Source organism: Salmo salar, chromosome 14, assembly GCF_965601325.2.
Source record: "Salmo salar chromosome 14, fSalSal1, whole genome shotgun sequence".
NCBI lineage: Eukaryota > Metazoa > Chordata > Actinopteri > Salmoniformes > Salmonidae > Salmo > Salmo salar.
In genome coordinates this window covers 46087139-46103951 of record NC_138304.1, presented here as the reverse complement: position 1 = coordinate 46103951, position 16813 = coordinate 46087139, and the positions used below count along the sequence as shown (strand labels likewise).

Sequence of the window (16813 nt, the reverse complement as noted above, 5' to 3'; positions counted from 1 at the left end):
ATTTGTTGACATTGTAATTTGTTTAGGTAATCTGAACCCAACCTTCATTTACATGTTGTGATGCACTGAGGTTGACCAAGGGTCATGTTTTTCGAGCCTAGTGTCTGTGTGTGTTGTGTGCGGTGCGCTCGTGTCTAGTCCACACTTTGTGTAGCTGTTAGCAATAATGCTAATGATAACCGTCTGCTGATAACCGGAATTCTCATAGCGGATGCTAGGTAAATGCTAACGAGTGCATGCAAACATTTACTACTAGGACAGACAACCCAGCTCATAAAGTTATTATCTCAACGCAGTTTGCAGCAGGGATCTTAATCCTGGAGGAGATTGTCTCTGCTGCTGTTACCAAGAGTGGCACTTCATCTCACTGCTAGAGGCGTCACTACAGACCCTGGTTCGATTCCCAGCTGTATCACAACCGGTTGTGAGACCCTATGGGAGTCCCATAGGGCGGCGCACGATTGGCCCAGCGTCGTCCGGGTTAGGTTTTGGCCGGGGTAGACCGTCATTTTAAAAACAAATTTGTTCTTAACTGACTTGCATAGTTAAATAAAGGTAAAATAAAAAAAGCGAGAGAGAGGCCAGCTCCCCCTACCAGGCAACACATTGGTTAAAGCGAGGCCAACTTCCCCTACCAGGCAACACATTGGTTAAAGAGAGAGAGGCCAACTCCCCCTACCAGGCAACACATTGGTTAAAGAGAGAGAGGCCAACTTCCCCTACCAGGCAACACATTGGTTAAAGAGAGAGAGGCCAACTCCCCCTACCAGGCAACACATTGGTTAAAGCGAGGCCAACTTCCCCCTACCAGGCAACACATTGGTTAAAGAGAGAGAGGCCAACTTCCCCTTACCAGGTAACACATTGGTTAGAGAGAGGCCAGCTCCCCCCTACCAGGCAACACATTGGTTAAAGAGAGAGAGGCCAACTTCCCCTACCAGGCAACACATTGGTTAAGGAGAGAGAGGCCAACTTCCCCTACCAGGCAACACATTGGTTAAAGCGAGGCCAACTTCCCCCTACCAGGCAACACATTGGTTAAAGAGAGAGAGGCCAACTTCCCCTTACCAGGTAACACATTGGTTAGAGAGAGGCCAGCTCCCCCCTACCAGGCAACACATTGGTTAAAGAGAGAGAGGCCAACTTCCCCTACCAGGCAACACATTGGTTAAAGAGAGAGAGGCCAACTTCCCCTACCAGGCAACACATTGGTTAAAGAGAGGCCAACTTCCCCTACCAGGCAACACATTGGTTAAAGCGAGTCCAGCTCCCCCTACCAGGCAACACATTGGTTAAAGAGAGAGAGGCCAACTCCCCCTACCAGGCAACACATTGGTTAAAGAGAGAGAGGCCAGCTCCCCCTACCAGGCAACACATTGGTTAAAGAGAGGCCAGCTCCCCCTACCAGGCAACACATTGGTTAAAGAGAGGCCAGCTTCCCCTACCAGGCAACACATTGGTTAAAGAGAGGCCAGCTCCCCCTACCAGGCAACACATTGGTTAAAGCAAGGCCAGCTCCCCCTACCAGGCAACACATTGGTTAAAGAGAGAGAGGCCAACTCCCCCTACCAGGCAACACATTGGTTAAAGAGAGGCCAGCTCCCCCTACCAGGCAACACATTGGTTAAAGCGAGGCCAACTTCCCCAACCAGGCAACACATTGGTTAAAGAGAGGCCAGCTCCCCCTACCAGGCAACACATTGGTTAAAGAGAGAGAGGCCAACTCCCCCAACCAGGCAACACATTGGTTAAAGAGAGGCCAACTCCCCTTACCAGGCAACACATTGGTTAAAGAGAGGCCAGCTCCCCCTACCAGGCAACACATTGGTTAAAGAGAGGCCAGCTCCCCCTACCAGGCAACACATTGGTTAAAGAGAGGCCAACTCCCCCTACCAGGCAACACATTGGTTAAAGAGAGGCCAGCTTCCCCTACCAGGCAACACATTGGTTAAAGAGAGGCCAGCTCCCCCTACCAGGCAACACATTGGTTAAAGAGAGGCCAGCTCCCCCTACCAGGCAACACATTGGTTAAAGAGAGAGAGGCCAGCTCCCCCTACCAGGCAACACATTGGTTAAAGAGAGGCCAGCTCCCCCTACCAGGCAACACATTGGTTAAAGAGAGGCCAACTCCCCCTACCAGGCAACACATTGGTTAAAGAGAGGCCAGCTCCCCCTACCAGGCAACACATTGGTTAAAGAGAGGCCAACTTCCCCTACCAGGCAACACATTGGTTAAAGAGAGGCCAGCTCCCCCTACCAGGCAACACATTGGTTAAAGAGAGGCCAGCTCCCCCTACCAGGCAACACATTGGTTAAAGAGAGGCCAACTCCCCCTACCAGGCAACACATTGGTTAAAGAGAGGCCAGCTCCCCCTACCAGGCAACACATTGGTTAAAGAGAGGCCAACTTCCCCTACCAGGCAACACATTGGTTAAAGAGAGAGAGGCCAACTCCCCCTACCAGGCAACACATTGGTTAAAGAGAGGCCAGCTCCCCCTACCAGGCAACACATTGGTTAAAGAGAGGCCAGCTCCCCCTACCAGGCAACACATTGGTTAAAGAGAGAGAGGCCAACTCCCCCTACCAGGCAACACATTGGTTAAAGAGAGGCCAGCTTCCCCTACCAGGCAACACATTGGTTAAAGAGAGGCCAGCTCCCCCTACCAGGCAACACATTGGTTAAAGAGAGGCCAGCTCCCCCTACCAGGCAACACATTGGTTAAAGAGAGGCCAGCTCCCCCTACCAGGCAACACATTGGTTAAAGAGAGGCCAGCTCCCCCTACCAGGCAACACATTGGTTAAAGAGAGGCCAGCTCCCCCTACCAGGCAACACATTGGTTAAAGAGAGGCCAACTCCCCCTACCAAGCAACACATTGGTTAAAGAGAGAGAGGCCAACTCCCCCTACCAGGCAACACATTGGTTAAAGAGAGAGAGGCCAACTTCCCCTACCAGGCAACACATTGGTTAAAGAGAGGCCAGCTTCCCCTACCAGGCAACACATTGGTTAAAGCAAGGCCAGCTCCCCCCACCAGGCAACACATTGGTTAAAGAGAGAGAGGCCAACTCCCCCTACCAAGCAACACATTGGTTAAAGAGAGAGAGGCCAACTCCCCCTACCAGGCAACACATTGGTTAAAGAGAGGCCAGCTCCCCCTACCAGGCAACACATTGGTTAAAGAGAGAGAGGCCAACTCCCCCTACCAGGCAACACATTGGTTAAAGAGAGACCAGCTCCCCCTACCAGGCAACACATTGGTTAAAGCTGAGGGTGGATCTGCAGCTGCCGCTGTGCGATGGAATGGAGTTAGCACTGGATCAGGAATCTGTGCGGTGTGTGTGTGTGTGAAGGGCTGCAGGCAATGCGAGTGACTTTGTGTGTGTTTAGGGATGGGGGAGGGAGTGTGTATAGTGCGGCTGAGAGAGACCGAAGGGGGGAAAAGGGAGACAGGCAGAGAGTATTCAACACCCAATATTCAGAGAAAATACTGTCATGAGGATTTCATCAATGTTAGCTACTCATTCAGAAACATTGTATCTAATCCCCTCATTTGATACTGTTAAATGATCTCTAATTAGCCCCTTGTACCACCCCGTTACACACACTCAGTCAGGAAGGAAGGACAGGGGTCCATGTTGCGCTCGTAGAGGGCTGACCCCATGTCACATGACTGCTGTGACTCTAATGAATCCCAGCAGAGAGAGAGTCAGTCAGTCAGTATAATGCGGTGTCAGTCAGTCAGTCAGTATAATGCGGTGTCAGTCAGTCAGTCAGTATAATGCGGTGTCAGTCAGTCAGTCAGTATAATGTGGTGTCAGTCAGTCAGTCAGTATAATGCGGTGTCAGTCAGTCAGTCAGTATAATGCGGTGTCAGTCAGTATAATGCGGTGTCAGTCAGTATAATGCGGTGTCAGTCAGTATAATGCGGTGTCAGTCAGTCAGTCAGTATAATGCGGTGTCAGTCAGTCAGTCAGTATAATGCGGTGTCAGTCAGTATAATGCGGTGTCAGTCAGTATAATGCGGTGTCAGTCAGTCAGTCAGTCAGTATAATGCGGTGTCAGTCAGTCAGTCAGTCAGTATAATGCGGTGTCAGTCAGTCAGTATAATGCGGTGTCAGTCAGTCAGTCAGTATAATGCGGTGTCAGTATAATGCGGTGTCAGTCAGTCAGTATAATGCGGTGTCAGTCAGAGCACCTTTTCTGTGGTGTTGTTTTGCTCTACATTGTAAAAGTTGTTGACCTGCGATGATATATTTTTGTGTGTTTGCGGTTGCTTGTTCAGTCAGTTGTTAATGTAGCACACACTCACAAAAACACCCTTTCAGTTCATGTGATCTGACCTGTGGCCTGAGCCCCTCGTTAGGCTGTTGACCAATCCTAATCTAATCTGGCTCCGGAGCTACCTGAGATGATTTAATCCTGCAGGACAGGCAGTCAGCAAGGTGTTTACCTCTCTCCCGCTGACACACACACACTGCCAGTACCTACTGGCTTTGAAACTCAGCAATGGCAATGAACGTTACCATGTGTATGTGTTAGTGTTGCACGGTATACCGAAATGTAGGTACTTTTTCAATACTAGAACATGTCAAATATATTAGGTATTAGAATTGTTGTTACTTCCGGTACTTCTGTCAAATGTGTCTCAAGGAACAAGTCTCTATCAGCCCAGCCGATGTCCCCCTTAAAGCTTGAGCGCACCGTGCCTGCTCCACTGAGCCTGCTCCACTGAGCCTGCTCCACTGAGCCACCGAGCCTGCTCCACCGAGCCTGCTCCACCGAGCTTGCACTGGGAGTCTGGGCTGCATCATGTTAGCTCTCCACTTAGCCTGCACTGAAGTTAACACACTTGAATAATGCAACATGGCATGTAGAAATGTTGAAACTCTTAATTACTGTTCGCAAAACAATGTCCATACAGGCTAGAACACCTTACAATGCAAGAAGATACCGATAGCTTCCAGCTTTGTAGGCTAACATTCCTTGCTAGCTGAAGCTAACAAATTCATTATCCAGGTTTATTCATTCACTTAGTCGGTCTCTCTTGCACGTCTCTCCTAAAGACTATCTGTTGCCTCCAGTGAACTGACTGTGTGTGTGAATAGGGCTCCCAGGGGCCGCCCCCTTCTTGCCTTGTGAATGACATCATTACTGGTTAAAGAGACAGCGTGCACTTTTATAAAATAAGCTACTTCTATGCAAATGTTGATCAGTACAGTAAAATAAGTCCCAAATGGAAGGGAAACGGATTGTTTTTAATCTGCAGCTCCATGAAATCAGCCAAAACAAGCTCAATAACTCAATGCATACACACACTCCTATTGAATGTACGTTAGCCTGTATTGTGAATAGGTCTAGACTACATCTTGGTTTACTCAGTTAATCAATAGATGAGACATTTACCATTCAAATAAATTATTACCATTATGTTATGTAGTTAGATGGGTAAAAAAACATAGCCTAATTTGATTGTGTGATTGTATAATTGATTCATTAATGTATTCATGGCTGTCTGAAAAAGTTGACGTAAAAAAAAACATATATAATTTTATACTGTTGAACTGAAAGGATTGAGCAGAGCAGTAGCTGTGTTTATCAAATCAAATTGTATTCGTCACATTCTTGGTAAACAAAAGGTGTTGACACTGTCTGGATTAAGGGCCGTTCTGTGCCTTTGGCTAATACGCCTTCTTTGTCTGCTGTGGTATTGTTTTGATATCGGGTAGCGTGATACTCAACCTGTTATCGGTATCCAAGTCAAAGTTCTGGTATCGTGACAACACACACACAACACTGTGTGTGTGAGCGCTCTTGCACAGTGTATTCTTACCAGCTTGGCAGTAGATGAAGTGTGTGTGTGTGCAGTGTTTCCCCTGGGATTTTTTTCAGCAGCGGTGGAAAATCCAGCTAATTTTCTGCAATTCTACACATTTTACCATGGCTTTTGCCGTGTTCTTATGCTATCTGAGTGACTCAAACATTATAACAAAATTATATTCCCATGCCATGACATTTTTGGAATTTCAGATTCTCCCTGACTGCCTAGTTTTTATTTTTGTGATTGTTAGTTCACAAAGATGATTTTATTTAAAATGTATATCTAGTCTTCATATTTTCTTTTATCAGATTTTTTGGAGTGTTGGCAATGATTTAGCACTGGCGACCTGCCACTGCTAAATGAATATAGGGGAAACACTGGTGTGTGTGTGTGGCCTGGGTCACCTCGTTAGAAAGTAACATTTAGTGATTTCAGAGCAAACCTGGGTCAAACACATTCCAAATACTTACTGACCTGGGTCAAACACATACCAAATGCTTACTGACCTGGGTCAAACGCATACCAAATGCTTACTGACCTGGGTCAAACGCATACCAAATGCTTACTGACCTGGGTCAAACGCATACCAAATGCTTACTGACCTGGGCCAAACGCATACCAAATACTTACTGACCTGGGTCAAACGCATACCAAATACTTACTGACCTGGGTCAAATGCATACCAAATACTTACTGACCTGGGTCAAACGCATACCAAATACTTACTGACCTGGGTCAAACGCATACCAAATACTTACTGACCTGGGTCAAACGCATACCAAATACTTACTGACCTGGGTCAAGCGCATACCAAATACATACTGACCTGGGTCAAGCGCATACCAAATACATACTGACCTGGGTCAAGCACATACCAAATACTGACTGACCTGGTTCAAACACATATACCAAATACTATTACAATTACCAAATATCCTATTACTAAACCCTCCCCCTCCCACAGTGTGTCCCACCAGCTGTAAGCACCGGGCCTGTACCAGAGACAACCAATGTTGCCATGAACAGTGTCTGGGAGGCTGCTCTGAGCCCCGCAACAGCAGCAGCTGTGTTGCCTGCAAGAACCTCCAGCACCAGGTAAATTTGGGATGACTTCAACACACCTTTCACAATCACATTAGTTGATTGTTTGTGTTTTTTTGGGGTGGAGGGAGCTGATGTAGATGCTTCTATATACAACGCCAAGAGAAATTCCTTGTGACTTTTGTGTTTCTGATTCTAGATGTTAGAGATGATTCATTATTTAAAGGTCCAGAGCAGTCAAAAACGTGATGTTTCTGTGTTTTCTATACACTACATGGCCAGCAGTAGGTGGACACACCTTCAAATAACTGGATCTGGCTATTTCAACCACACCTGTTGCTGACAGATGTAAAAAAAGAAATGACTACGTAGCCATGCAATCTCCATAGACAAACATTGGCAGTAGAATGGCCTTACTGAAGAGCTCAGTGACTCTCAATGTGGCACTGTCATAGGATACCCCCATTCCAAAAAGTCAGTTCGTCAAATTTTTGCTCTGCTAGAGCTTCCCCGGTCAACTGAAAGGGCTGTTATTGTCAAGTGGAAACGTCTAGGAGCAACAACGGCTCAGCCGCAAAGTGGTAGGCCGCAACAAGCTCACAGAACGGGATCGCCGAGTGCTGAAGCGTGTAGCGCGTTAAATCGCCTGTCCTCGGTTGCAACACTCACTACCGAGTTCCAAACTGCCTCTGGAAGCAACGTCAGCACAAGAACTGTTCGTCGGGAGCTTCATGAAATGGGTTTCCATGGCCGAGCAGCCGCACACAAGCCTAAGATCACCATGTGCAATGCCAAGCGTCGGCGTAAAGCTCGCCGCCATTGGCGCAGTGGAAACAGTGGAAACACGTTCTCTGGAGTGATGAATCACGCTTCACCATCTGGCAGTCCGATGGACAAATCTGGGTTTGACGGATGCCAGGAAAACGCTACCTGCCCAAATGCATAGTGCCAACAGTAACGTTTAGGGGAGGATTAATAATGATCTGGGGCTGTTTTTCATGGTTCAGGCCCCTTAGTTCCAGTGAAGGGAACTCTTAATGCTACAGCATACAGTGACATTCTAGACTATTCTGTGCTTCCAACTGTGTGGCAACAGTTTGGGGAAGGCCCTTTCCTGTTTCAGCATGACAATGCCCCTGTATACAAAGCGAGGTCCATACAGAAATGGTTTGTTGAGATCGTTGTGGAAGAACTTGACTGGCCTGCACAGAGTCCTGACCTCAACACCATCGAACACCTTTGGGATTAATTGGAACGCCGGCTGCGAGCCAGGCCTAATCACCCAACATCACTGCCTGACCTCACTAACGCTCTTGTGGCTGAATGGAAGCAAGTCCCTGCAGCAATGTTCCAACATCTAGTGGAAAGCTTTCCCAGAAGAGTGGAGGCTGTTATAGCAGTCTCCACTCCATATTAATGCCCATGATTTTGGAATGAGGCGTTCGACGAGCAGATGTCCACATACTTTTGGTCAGTGTATATATCCACACTATGAGGTTGGAATAATACTTTGAAATTGTGAATGTGATAATGCCTTTTAGCGTAAGAGCTGTTTGAAAAGACTGCCTGCTATTTCAGCCTGCTTAGGTGGGATGGAGTATTGGCCTTGTTTATTTAAACAAGTCTTGTTTATTTAAACTCTTATGTCATATCTGCTATTACAAATATCACCTACTTTTTTTTATTTTACATTCTCAAATGTTCTAATCGATACAGATGCTTTAATCGATACGGATGTAATTGACTAATTGATTAATCTAACTCATCCATATTCCTTACTACCAGGAGGCCTGTGTGGACCGCTGTCCCCAGGGATACTACACTTATAGGGGCTGGCGCTGCGTCCCTTTCTCCTTTTGCCAGGACCTCCACAACAAGTGTAAGCAGAGCAAGAACAGCGACTGCCACCAGTTTGTCATCCACAATGGAGCCTGTATACCAGAGTGCCCCTCCGGGTATACTACTGTAAACTCTACCACGTAAGTCTATAATACAGTACTATATACTACTGTAAACTATACCACCTAAGTCTATAATATAGTACTATATACTACTGTAAACTCTACCACGTAAGTCTATAATACTGTAAACTCTACCACGAATGTCTATAATACAGTACTATATACTACTGTAAACTCTACCACGTAAGTCTATAATACAGTACTATATACTACTGGCAACTCTACCACGTAAGTCTATAATACAGTACTATATACTACTGTCAACTCTACTACGTAAGTCTATAATACAGTACTATATAATAACATTACGAGAAAAATTATGAAAGGTATATATGATGTGTGAGCCTACTAATTATACAGTACAAATAGGCACTATTAAATTACAAAATTAAAATCAAATTGACTTGCCTATACTAGCCTATAATTGTAACTTTGTAGGCTGCATGTGCTGCACCAGAATCGCATGTTCTCTCCCAGCTTCATGGTTTGAACGATGTGCGTAATTCCAGTCCATACAATACAGTGCAGTAATATAGTTCACGCCCAAAAAGATTAGCCTACTGGAGATAGTTTCATTTATTTACGCCAGAAGCTAGCTACATCTATTGGCTGTCGTGCTTAATGTGCAGTAGCCTAGATAGATAGATAGATAGATAGATAGATAGATAGATAGATAGATAGATAGATAGATAGATAGATAGATAGATAGATAGATAGATAGATAGATAGATAGATAGATAGATAGAGAAACCGTGTTGTAGTGCCTTCGGAAAGTATTTAGACCCCTTGACTTTTTCCATATTTTGTTACGGTACAGCCTTATTCTAAAACGGATTAAATAAACAAAATTCCTCAGCAATCTACACACAATACCCCATAATGACTAAGCAATTTTATGTTGTTAATTTTTGTAAATATATTAAAAATAATAAACAGAAATACCTAATTTACTTAAGTATTCAGGCCCTTTACTATGAGACTTGTAATTGAGCTCCGGTGCATCCTGTTTCCATTGATCATCCTTGAGATGTTTCTACAACTTGATTGGAGTCACCTGTGGTAAATTCAATTGATTGGACATGATTTGGAAAGGCACACACCTGTCTATATAAGGTCCCACAGTTGACAGTGCATATCAGAGCAAAAACCAAGCCATGAGGTCGAAGGAATTGTCCGTAGAGCTCAGAGACAGGATTGTGTCAAGGCACAGATCTGGAAAAGGGTACCAAAAAATGTCTGCAGCATTGAAGGTCCCCAAGATCATTCTTAAATGGAAGAAGATTGGAACCACCAAGGCTCTTCCTAGAGCTGGCCGCCCGGTCAAACTGAGCAATCGGGTGGGGAGGTGACGAAGAACCCGATAGTCCCTCTGACAGAGCTCCAGAGTTTCTCTGTGGAAATGGGGAGAACCTTCCAGAAGGACAACCATCTCTGCAGCACTCCACCAATCCTTTATGGTGGAGTGGCCAGACAGAAGCCACTCCACAGTAAAAGGCACTTGACAGCCCACTTGGAGTTTGCCAAAAGGCACCTAAAGAATCTCAGACCATGAGAAACAAGATTCTCTGCTCTGATGAAACCAAGATTGAACTCTTTGGCCTGAATGCCAAGCGTCACGTCTGGAGGAAACCTGGCACTATCCCTAAGGTGAAGCATGGTGATGGCAGCATCATGCTGTGGGGATGTTTTTCAGCGGCAGGGACCTGGAGACTAGTGAGGATTGAGGGAAAGATGAACGGAGCAATGTACAGAGTGATCCTTGATGAAAACCTGCTCCAGAGTTTTCAGACTGGGACGAAGGTTCACCTTCCAACAGGACAATGACCCTAAGCACACAGCCAAGACAATGCCGGAGTGGCTTTGGGACAAGTCTCTGAATGTCCTTGAGTGGCCCAGCCAGAGCCCGGACTTGAACTCGATCAAAAATCTCTGGAGAAACCTGAAAATAGCTGTGCTGCAACACTCCCCATCCAACCTGACAGAGCTTGAGAGGATCTCCAGAGAAGAATGGAAGAAACTCCCCAAATACAGGTGTGCCAAGCTTGTAGACTGCCAATGGTGCTTCAACAAAGTACTGAGTAAAGGGTCTGAATACTTATGTAAATGTGATATTTCATTTTTTTTGTTAGCAAAAATTTCTACAAAGCTGTTTTTGCTTTGTTATTATGGGATATTGTGTGTAGATTGATGAGGGGGAAAAAACAATTTAATCAATTTTAGAATAAGGCTGTAAAGTAACAAAATGTGGAAAACGTCTGAATACTTTCTGAATTCAGTGTAACTACAAATCATTTGTAGACTGCAAATTGGCCGCAAGAAGCCAAAACAGATATAATATTTGACTAAAACATACACTACTTGTCAACAGTTTTAGAACACCTAAAACACCTAAACCCATTCCAGGGTTTTTCTTTATTTGTACAATTTTCTACATTGTAGAATAATTGTGAAGACATCAAAACTGTGAAATGACACATATGGAATCATGTAGTAACCAAAAAAGTGTTAAACAAATCAAAATATAGTTGAGATTCTTCAAATAGCCACCCTTTACCTTGATGACAGCTTTGCACACTCTATGCAGAGTTCCCACATAGGCTGAGCACTTGTTGGCTGCTTTTCCTTCACTTTGCGGTCCGACTCATCCCAAACCACCTCCTTTTTACAGTCTTTATGTCCACCAATATGTTTTTTTATTATTATTTTCTCAGAAAACTTGGGGGGCCAAATGAAATCACCCGCAGGCGCCAGTTGGGGAACCATGCCCTAGCTCCTATGAGGATGTGTTATCTGATGTGTGCTCTTTCCCTCTCGTCCTGCAGGTTGGTCTGTACTCCGTGTGCTGGGCTATGTCCTAAGGTGTGTATGGGCCTGAAGATGGTGGACTCTGTGACAGCAGCCCAGGCTCTGAGAGGATGCACCGTTCTCAACGGCAGCATGGATATCAACCTTAGAGGAGGAAGTGGGTATTAGGGGCTCATGTCCAACTTACTGCTGTGGGTGTGTGTGTGTGCACGCTTCCAAAGTAACTTCTGAGTTAATGATGAGTATGTGTGTGTAGATAACATAGCAGCAGAGCTGGAGGCTAACCTTGGACAGCTGGAGGAGATTACAGGCTTCCTGAAGGTCCGGCGCTCCTACGCTCTCGTCTCGCTCTCTTTCCTCCGCAACCTACGGGTCATCAGAGGGGACACACTGATGGACGGGTAAGTTGACTTTCCTTCTCTTCCTGACCGTACTGTTCACCTCCCTTCCTTATTCTGCTCACCTCCACTTCCTTATTCTACTCCTCTTCCTCCTCTTCCTATTCCTTCACCTCTTCTTCCTCACCAACTCCTCTTCTTCCTCACCAACTCCTCTTCTTCCTCACCAACTCCTCTTCTTCCTCACCACCTCCTCTTCTTCCTCCACCACCTCCTCTTCTTCCTCCACCACCTCCTCCTCTTCTTCCTCCACCACCTCCTCCTCTTCTTCCTCCACCACCTCCTCCTCTTCTTCCTCCACCACTTCTTCCTCCGCCACCTCCTCTTCTTCCTCTGCCTCTTCTTCCTCTGCCACCTCCTCTTCTTCCTCCGCCACCTCCTCTTCTTCCTCCGCCACCTCCTCTTCTTCCTCCGCCACCTCCTCTTCTTCCTCCGCCTCTTCTTCCTCACCAACTCCTCTTCTTCCTCCGCCTCTTCTTCCTCTGCCACCTCCTCTTCTTCCTCAACCACCTCCTCTTCTTCCTCCGCCACCTCCTCCTCTTCCTTCTCCCCTTCTTCCTCCACCACCTCCTTTTCCTTCTCCTCTTCTTCCTGCTCTTCCTCCTCCGCCTCTTCCTGCTCTTCCTCCTCCGCCTCTTCCTGCTCTTCCTCCTCCGCCTCTTCCTGCTCTTCCTCCTCCGCCTCTTCCTCTTCTTCCTCCTACGCCTCTTCCTCTTCTTCCTCCTACGCCTCTTCCACTTCTTACCCTTCTTCCTCCGCCTCCACTTCTTCCCCCGCCGCCGCCTCTTCTTCCCCCTCCGCCGCCTCTTCTTCCTCCACTGGCCCCTCTTCCTCCATCTCCTCCTCTTCCTCCATCTCCTCTTCTTCGTTCACCTCCTTATATTTTAAACTATATCTGTTACATGTTTGAATAAATCAATATAATGTGTGTGTTGCTTCCCCAGGGGCTACTCGTTCTACGCACATGACAACCAGAACTTGCGTCAGCTGTGGGACTGGACCCAACACAACCTGAGCATCCTGCAGGGACGCATGTTCTTTCAACTCAACGCTAAGCTCTGCATGTCAGAGATACGTAAGATGGAGGAGGTGACGGGCACCAGGGACAGGCATACCAAGAACAACATTGTATCTAAGACCAACGGAGACCAGGCCTCCTGTAAGAACCGTACAGTCTGAGTACACACACACCCACACATCTGTTGTGTTTCACAGACCTAGGACAGTGTAGTACTTACCATATCCTCTGATAGTGACTGTGTGTGTGCATGTGTCGGTGCGGGTGTGTGTGTGTGTGCGTGTGTCGGTGTGCGTGTGTCGGTGTGCGTGTGTCGGTGTGCGTGTGTGTGTCGGTGTGTGTCGGTGTGTGTGTGTGTCGGTGTGTGTGTCTGTCTGTATCTCGGTGGGTGTGTCTCGGTGGGTGGGTGTGTGTGTGTCTCGGTGGGTGTGTGTGTGTCGGTGTGTGTGTCTGTCTGTATCTCGGTGGGTGTGTCTCGGTGGGTGGGTGTGTGTGTGTCTCGGTGGGTGTGTCGGTGTGTGTGTCTGTCTGTATCTCGGTGGGTGTGTCTCGGTGGGTGGGTGTGTGTGTCTCGGTGGGTGTGTGTGTGTCGGTGTGTGTGTGTGTGTGTGTCTCTCTGTGTGTCTGTGTCTCGGTGGTGTGTGTGTGTGTGTGTGTGTCTCTCAGGTGAGAACCAGGAGTTAAGGTTCACTCAGGTGCGTGCTACACATGATAAGATCATGATCAAGTGGGAACCGTTCTGGCCTCCCGACTTCAGAGACCTGCTGGGCTTCATGGTCTTCTACAAGGAAGCGTAAGTACAGTTGTGTGTATGTGTGTGTGTGTGTGTTGGACATGACTGTGATGCCTGAAATTTCGGCAGCCGGTGATTATCAAGCAAATAACTGTCAGTGTCACGGTAATTGACTGTTATTTAACATCAACACATTTAGCATCTCCTGGCTTCCCCACACATAGCCAAAAGCCACTGATGCAGACCTTAGGAACATCTGCATTTTAAAAAAGTCTAATAAATCCATGTAATATAGCCTACACCTTCACAATAAATCCATTATTTATTTTAGACGGATCTAAAGAAACATGATATGAAGAAAATGTAGTCTATTGGGCCTCCCGAGTGGCGCAGCGGTCTAAGGCACTGCATCGCAGGGCTTGAGGCGTCTCTACAGTCCCCTTATCCAATTCCAAGGTGGAAGAACTCTCCACATTTACTTTCCGTCAGCCAACAAGATGAGTAGGCCTGACGAACAGCAAAACCACTAGCCTATGTCAATCTACTATCCCCCATAGTAGAAAAGTTGACCTATTCTGTTCTGTGTGAGAAATAAATATTCCGAACATAGTCTGGGACAGGTGTGGGATGTGATAGATCCCAAATGAATACAACCACTAGCATCAACAATACACTTTTCTACACAATGAGGCTGACACAACAGATCAGAACGTTCAGCTTGAAATATGATCATCTAGTCTGTTTATTCACATGATGAGTGTGGCAGTGAGCACACGCCTCTAGGCTGTAACAGGGGTCTATGTATTCACATGATGAGTGAGGCAGTGAGCACACGCCTCTAGGCTGTAACAGGGGTCTATGTATTCACATGATGAGTGAGGCAGTGAGCACACGCCTCTAGGCTGTAACAGGGGTCTATGTATTCACATGATGAGTGCGGCAGTGAGCACACGCCTCTAGGCTGTAACAGGGGTCTATGTATTCACATGATGAGTGCGGCAGTGAGCACACGCCTCTAGGCTGTAACAGGGGTCTATGTATTCACATGATGAGTGTGGCAGTGAGCACACGCCTCTAGGCTGTAACAGGGGTCTATGTATTCACATGATGAGTGCGGCAGTGAGCACACGCCTCTAGGCTGTAACAGGGGTCTATGTATTCACATGATGAGTGCGGCAGTGAGCACACGCCTCTAGGCATTCACATGATGAGTGCGGCAGTGAGCACACGCCTCTAGGCTGTAACAGGGGTCTATGTATTCACATGATGAGTGTGGCAGTGAGCACACGCCTCTAGGCTGTAACAGGGAATGTTCAAGTAGCAGGAAAACACCATTGTAAAAACTGACCATAAATATAATTATGCGTGTAATGCTTTTATTATAAAGGTGCATTTTTTTATGGTGAAAATGATCTTCCCCAAACTTTAAACTGCTTATATATGCCAGTTACACTCTACTCACGTTGTAAAGCGGATTAATGTGCTTAATTTTAAGAAGTTATTTCACCACTTTAGTTGTGATATATACCTTATCAGAACATATAGGCCTATGGGCTAGGCTACATGAGGTATGACACTGATTAATTTTTATTTTTTTAAAGGCATTGTTTCTAGGCTTACGCTGGGCATCATTCACAAGTGATAAGCTAATATTGTCACTAACAGACTATTCTTGATTTAATCTTGTCTTTATAAATAATATACTGTATGTGTGAAATGAGTTTTGATTTAGAATGAACCGTTATCATTCACCTGTCTCCAAACAGACGGGGGGAAATACATGTCGTCTATGCACTTTTCATTTTTATGCTAACACTATGGGTCGGGACCAGAACACCCGCCAAATGCGGGTAGATTTTGTCATTTGCGGGTAATGTCTATTTCATTAGCCACATTGGCGTGTGGTCACACAGTCAAATTGACCTGAAATGCTACTGAAGTGTCACTTTGTCCTCATGTTTCTTGTTTAGTTACATCATTTAGTTTGAGTTTGCTGTAACTTTCTACTGCTAGTGAAGAGAATTCTTAGATCCCCCCCCCACAGACAAGGAAGTGCCCAGTTACCACGGTAACGGCACATCCCTTTAGAAATGGGCAGCTGAACATTTTCGACTGGAGAACGTTAAGGGTGCACTGTGCTTGATTGAGCATAGATCACTCCGAAAACCTTTTATTCATGGACTTTAAGTCATTTCATTCATTCATAAATGAATTGAAATACTTGAACTGATCTCCTAGATTTGTTTGTGTGCTTCTACTTGTCTACTCAGGAACACATCATGTAGTCGTTGTCAACGTAGAGCCCTGAACTATAGTAGTAGGTGGTCCGTATCACTCGCTTTTGTGGCACTTGGTTGATTAGTGATGTTCACTTCCGTCTGTTTTACTATTGGATCTAAAATGATAACCTGGGTGGTTCCAGCCCTGAATGCTGATTGGCTGACAGCCATGGTATATCAGACTGTATACCACGGGTATGACGAAACATTTATTTTTACTGCTCTAATTATGTTGGTAACCAGTTTATAATAGCAATACGGCACCTCGGGTTTGTGGGATGTGGACAACATACCACGGCTAAGGGCTGTATCCAGGTACTCCATGTTGCGACATGCTTAAGAACAGGCCTTGGGATATTGGCCATATACCACACCCCCTCGGGCCTTATTGCTTAAATACATTGGTTAAAAAACGCAGGTCGCAAAAATTAAACTACATTACTTCTTACTAGTGACATATTTATCATTTTTTGGGGTGTAAAAAATACCCCAACGTGACAGTTTGTCTAAGGTATTGTGTGTGTGTGTGTGTGATATTCACCTTTAGAGTTAACTGTCTCTCACTCTTCCCCTCTCCCAGGCCCTACCCCAACGTGACAGAGTTTGATGGCCAGGATGCGTGTGGTTCTAACTGGGTGATAATTGACCTGGACCCCCCAGCCCGGGCAACAGAGGGAAACATACAACAACAGCCAGGTAATGTCTTATTCTCTTCTGTCTTACAACTGTATTGGTAAGGATGGGGGGAAGGTTGCTGC

The 16813-nt window shown here is 46.1% G+C and overlaps 1 protein-coding gene across 2 annotated transcripts in view; it reads left to right on the top strand.

The window, feature by feature from the left end:
* LOC106569756 (insulin receptor) overlaps nt 1-16813 on the top strand; it is a 222522-nt gene that overhangs the window by 157108 nt on the left and 48601 nt on the right. The window contains exons 3-9 of one of the 2 annotated variants that reach the window (XM_045694442.2): nt 6785-6915; nt 8647-8840; nt 11645-11784; nt 11884-12028; nt 12970-13184; nt 13710-13836; nt 16636-16751. In XM_045694442.2, the coding sequence (XP_045550398.1) occupies nt 6785-6915; nt 8647-8840; nt 11645-11784; nt 11884-12028; nt 12970-13184; nt 13710-13836; nt 16636-16751 (1068 nt within the window). Of the gene's footprint in view, nt 1-6784; nt 6916-8646; nt 8841-8988; nt 9006-11644; nt 11785-11883; nt 12029-12969; nt 13185-13709; nt 13837-16635; nt 16752-16813 lie in introns of those variants that run through there. The other variant, XM_082961009.1, reaches the window with a different exon arrangement.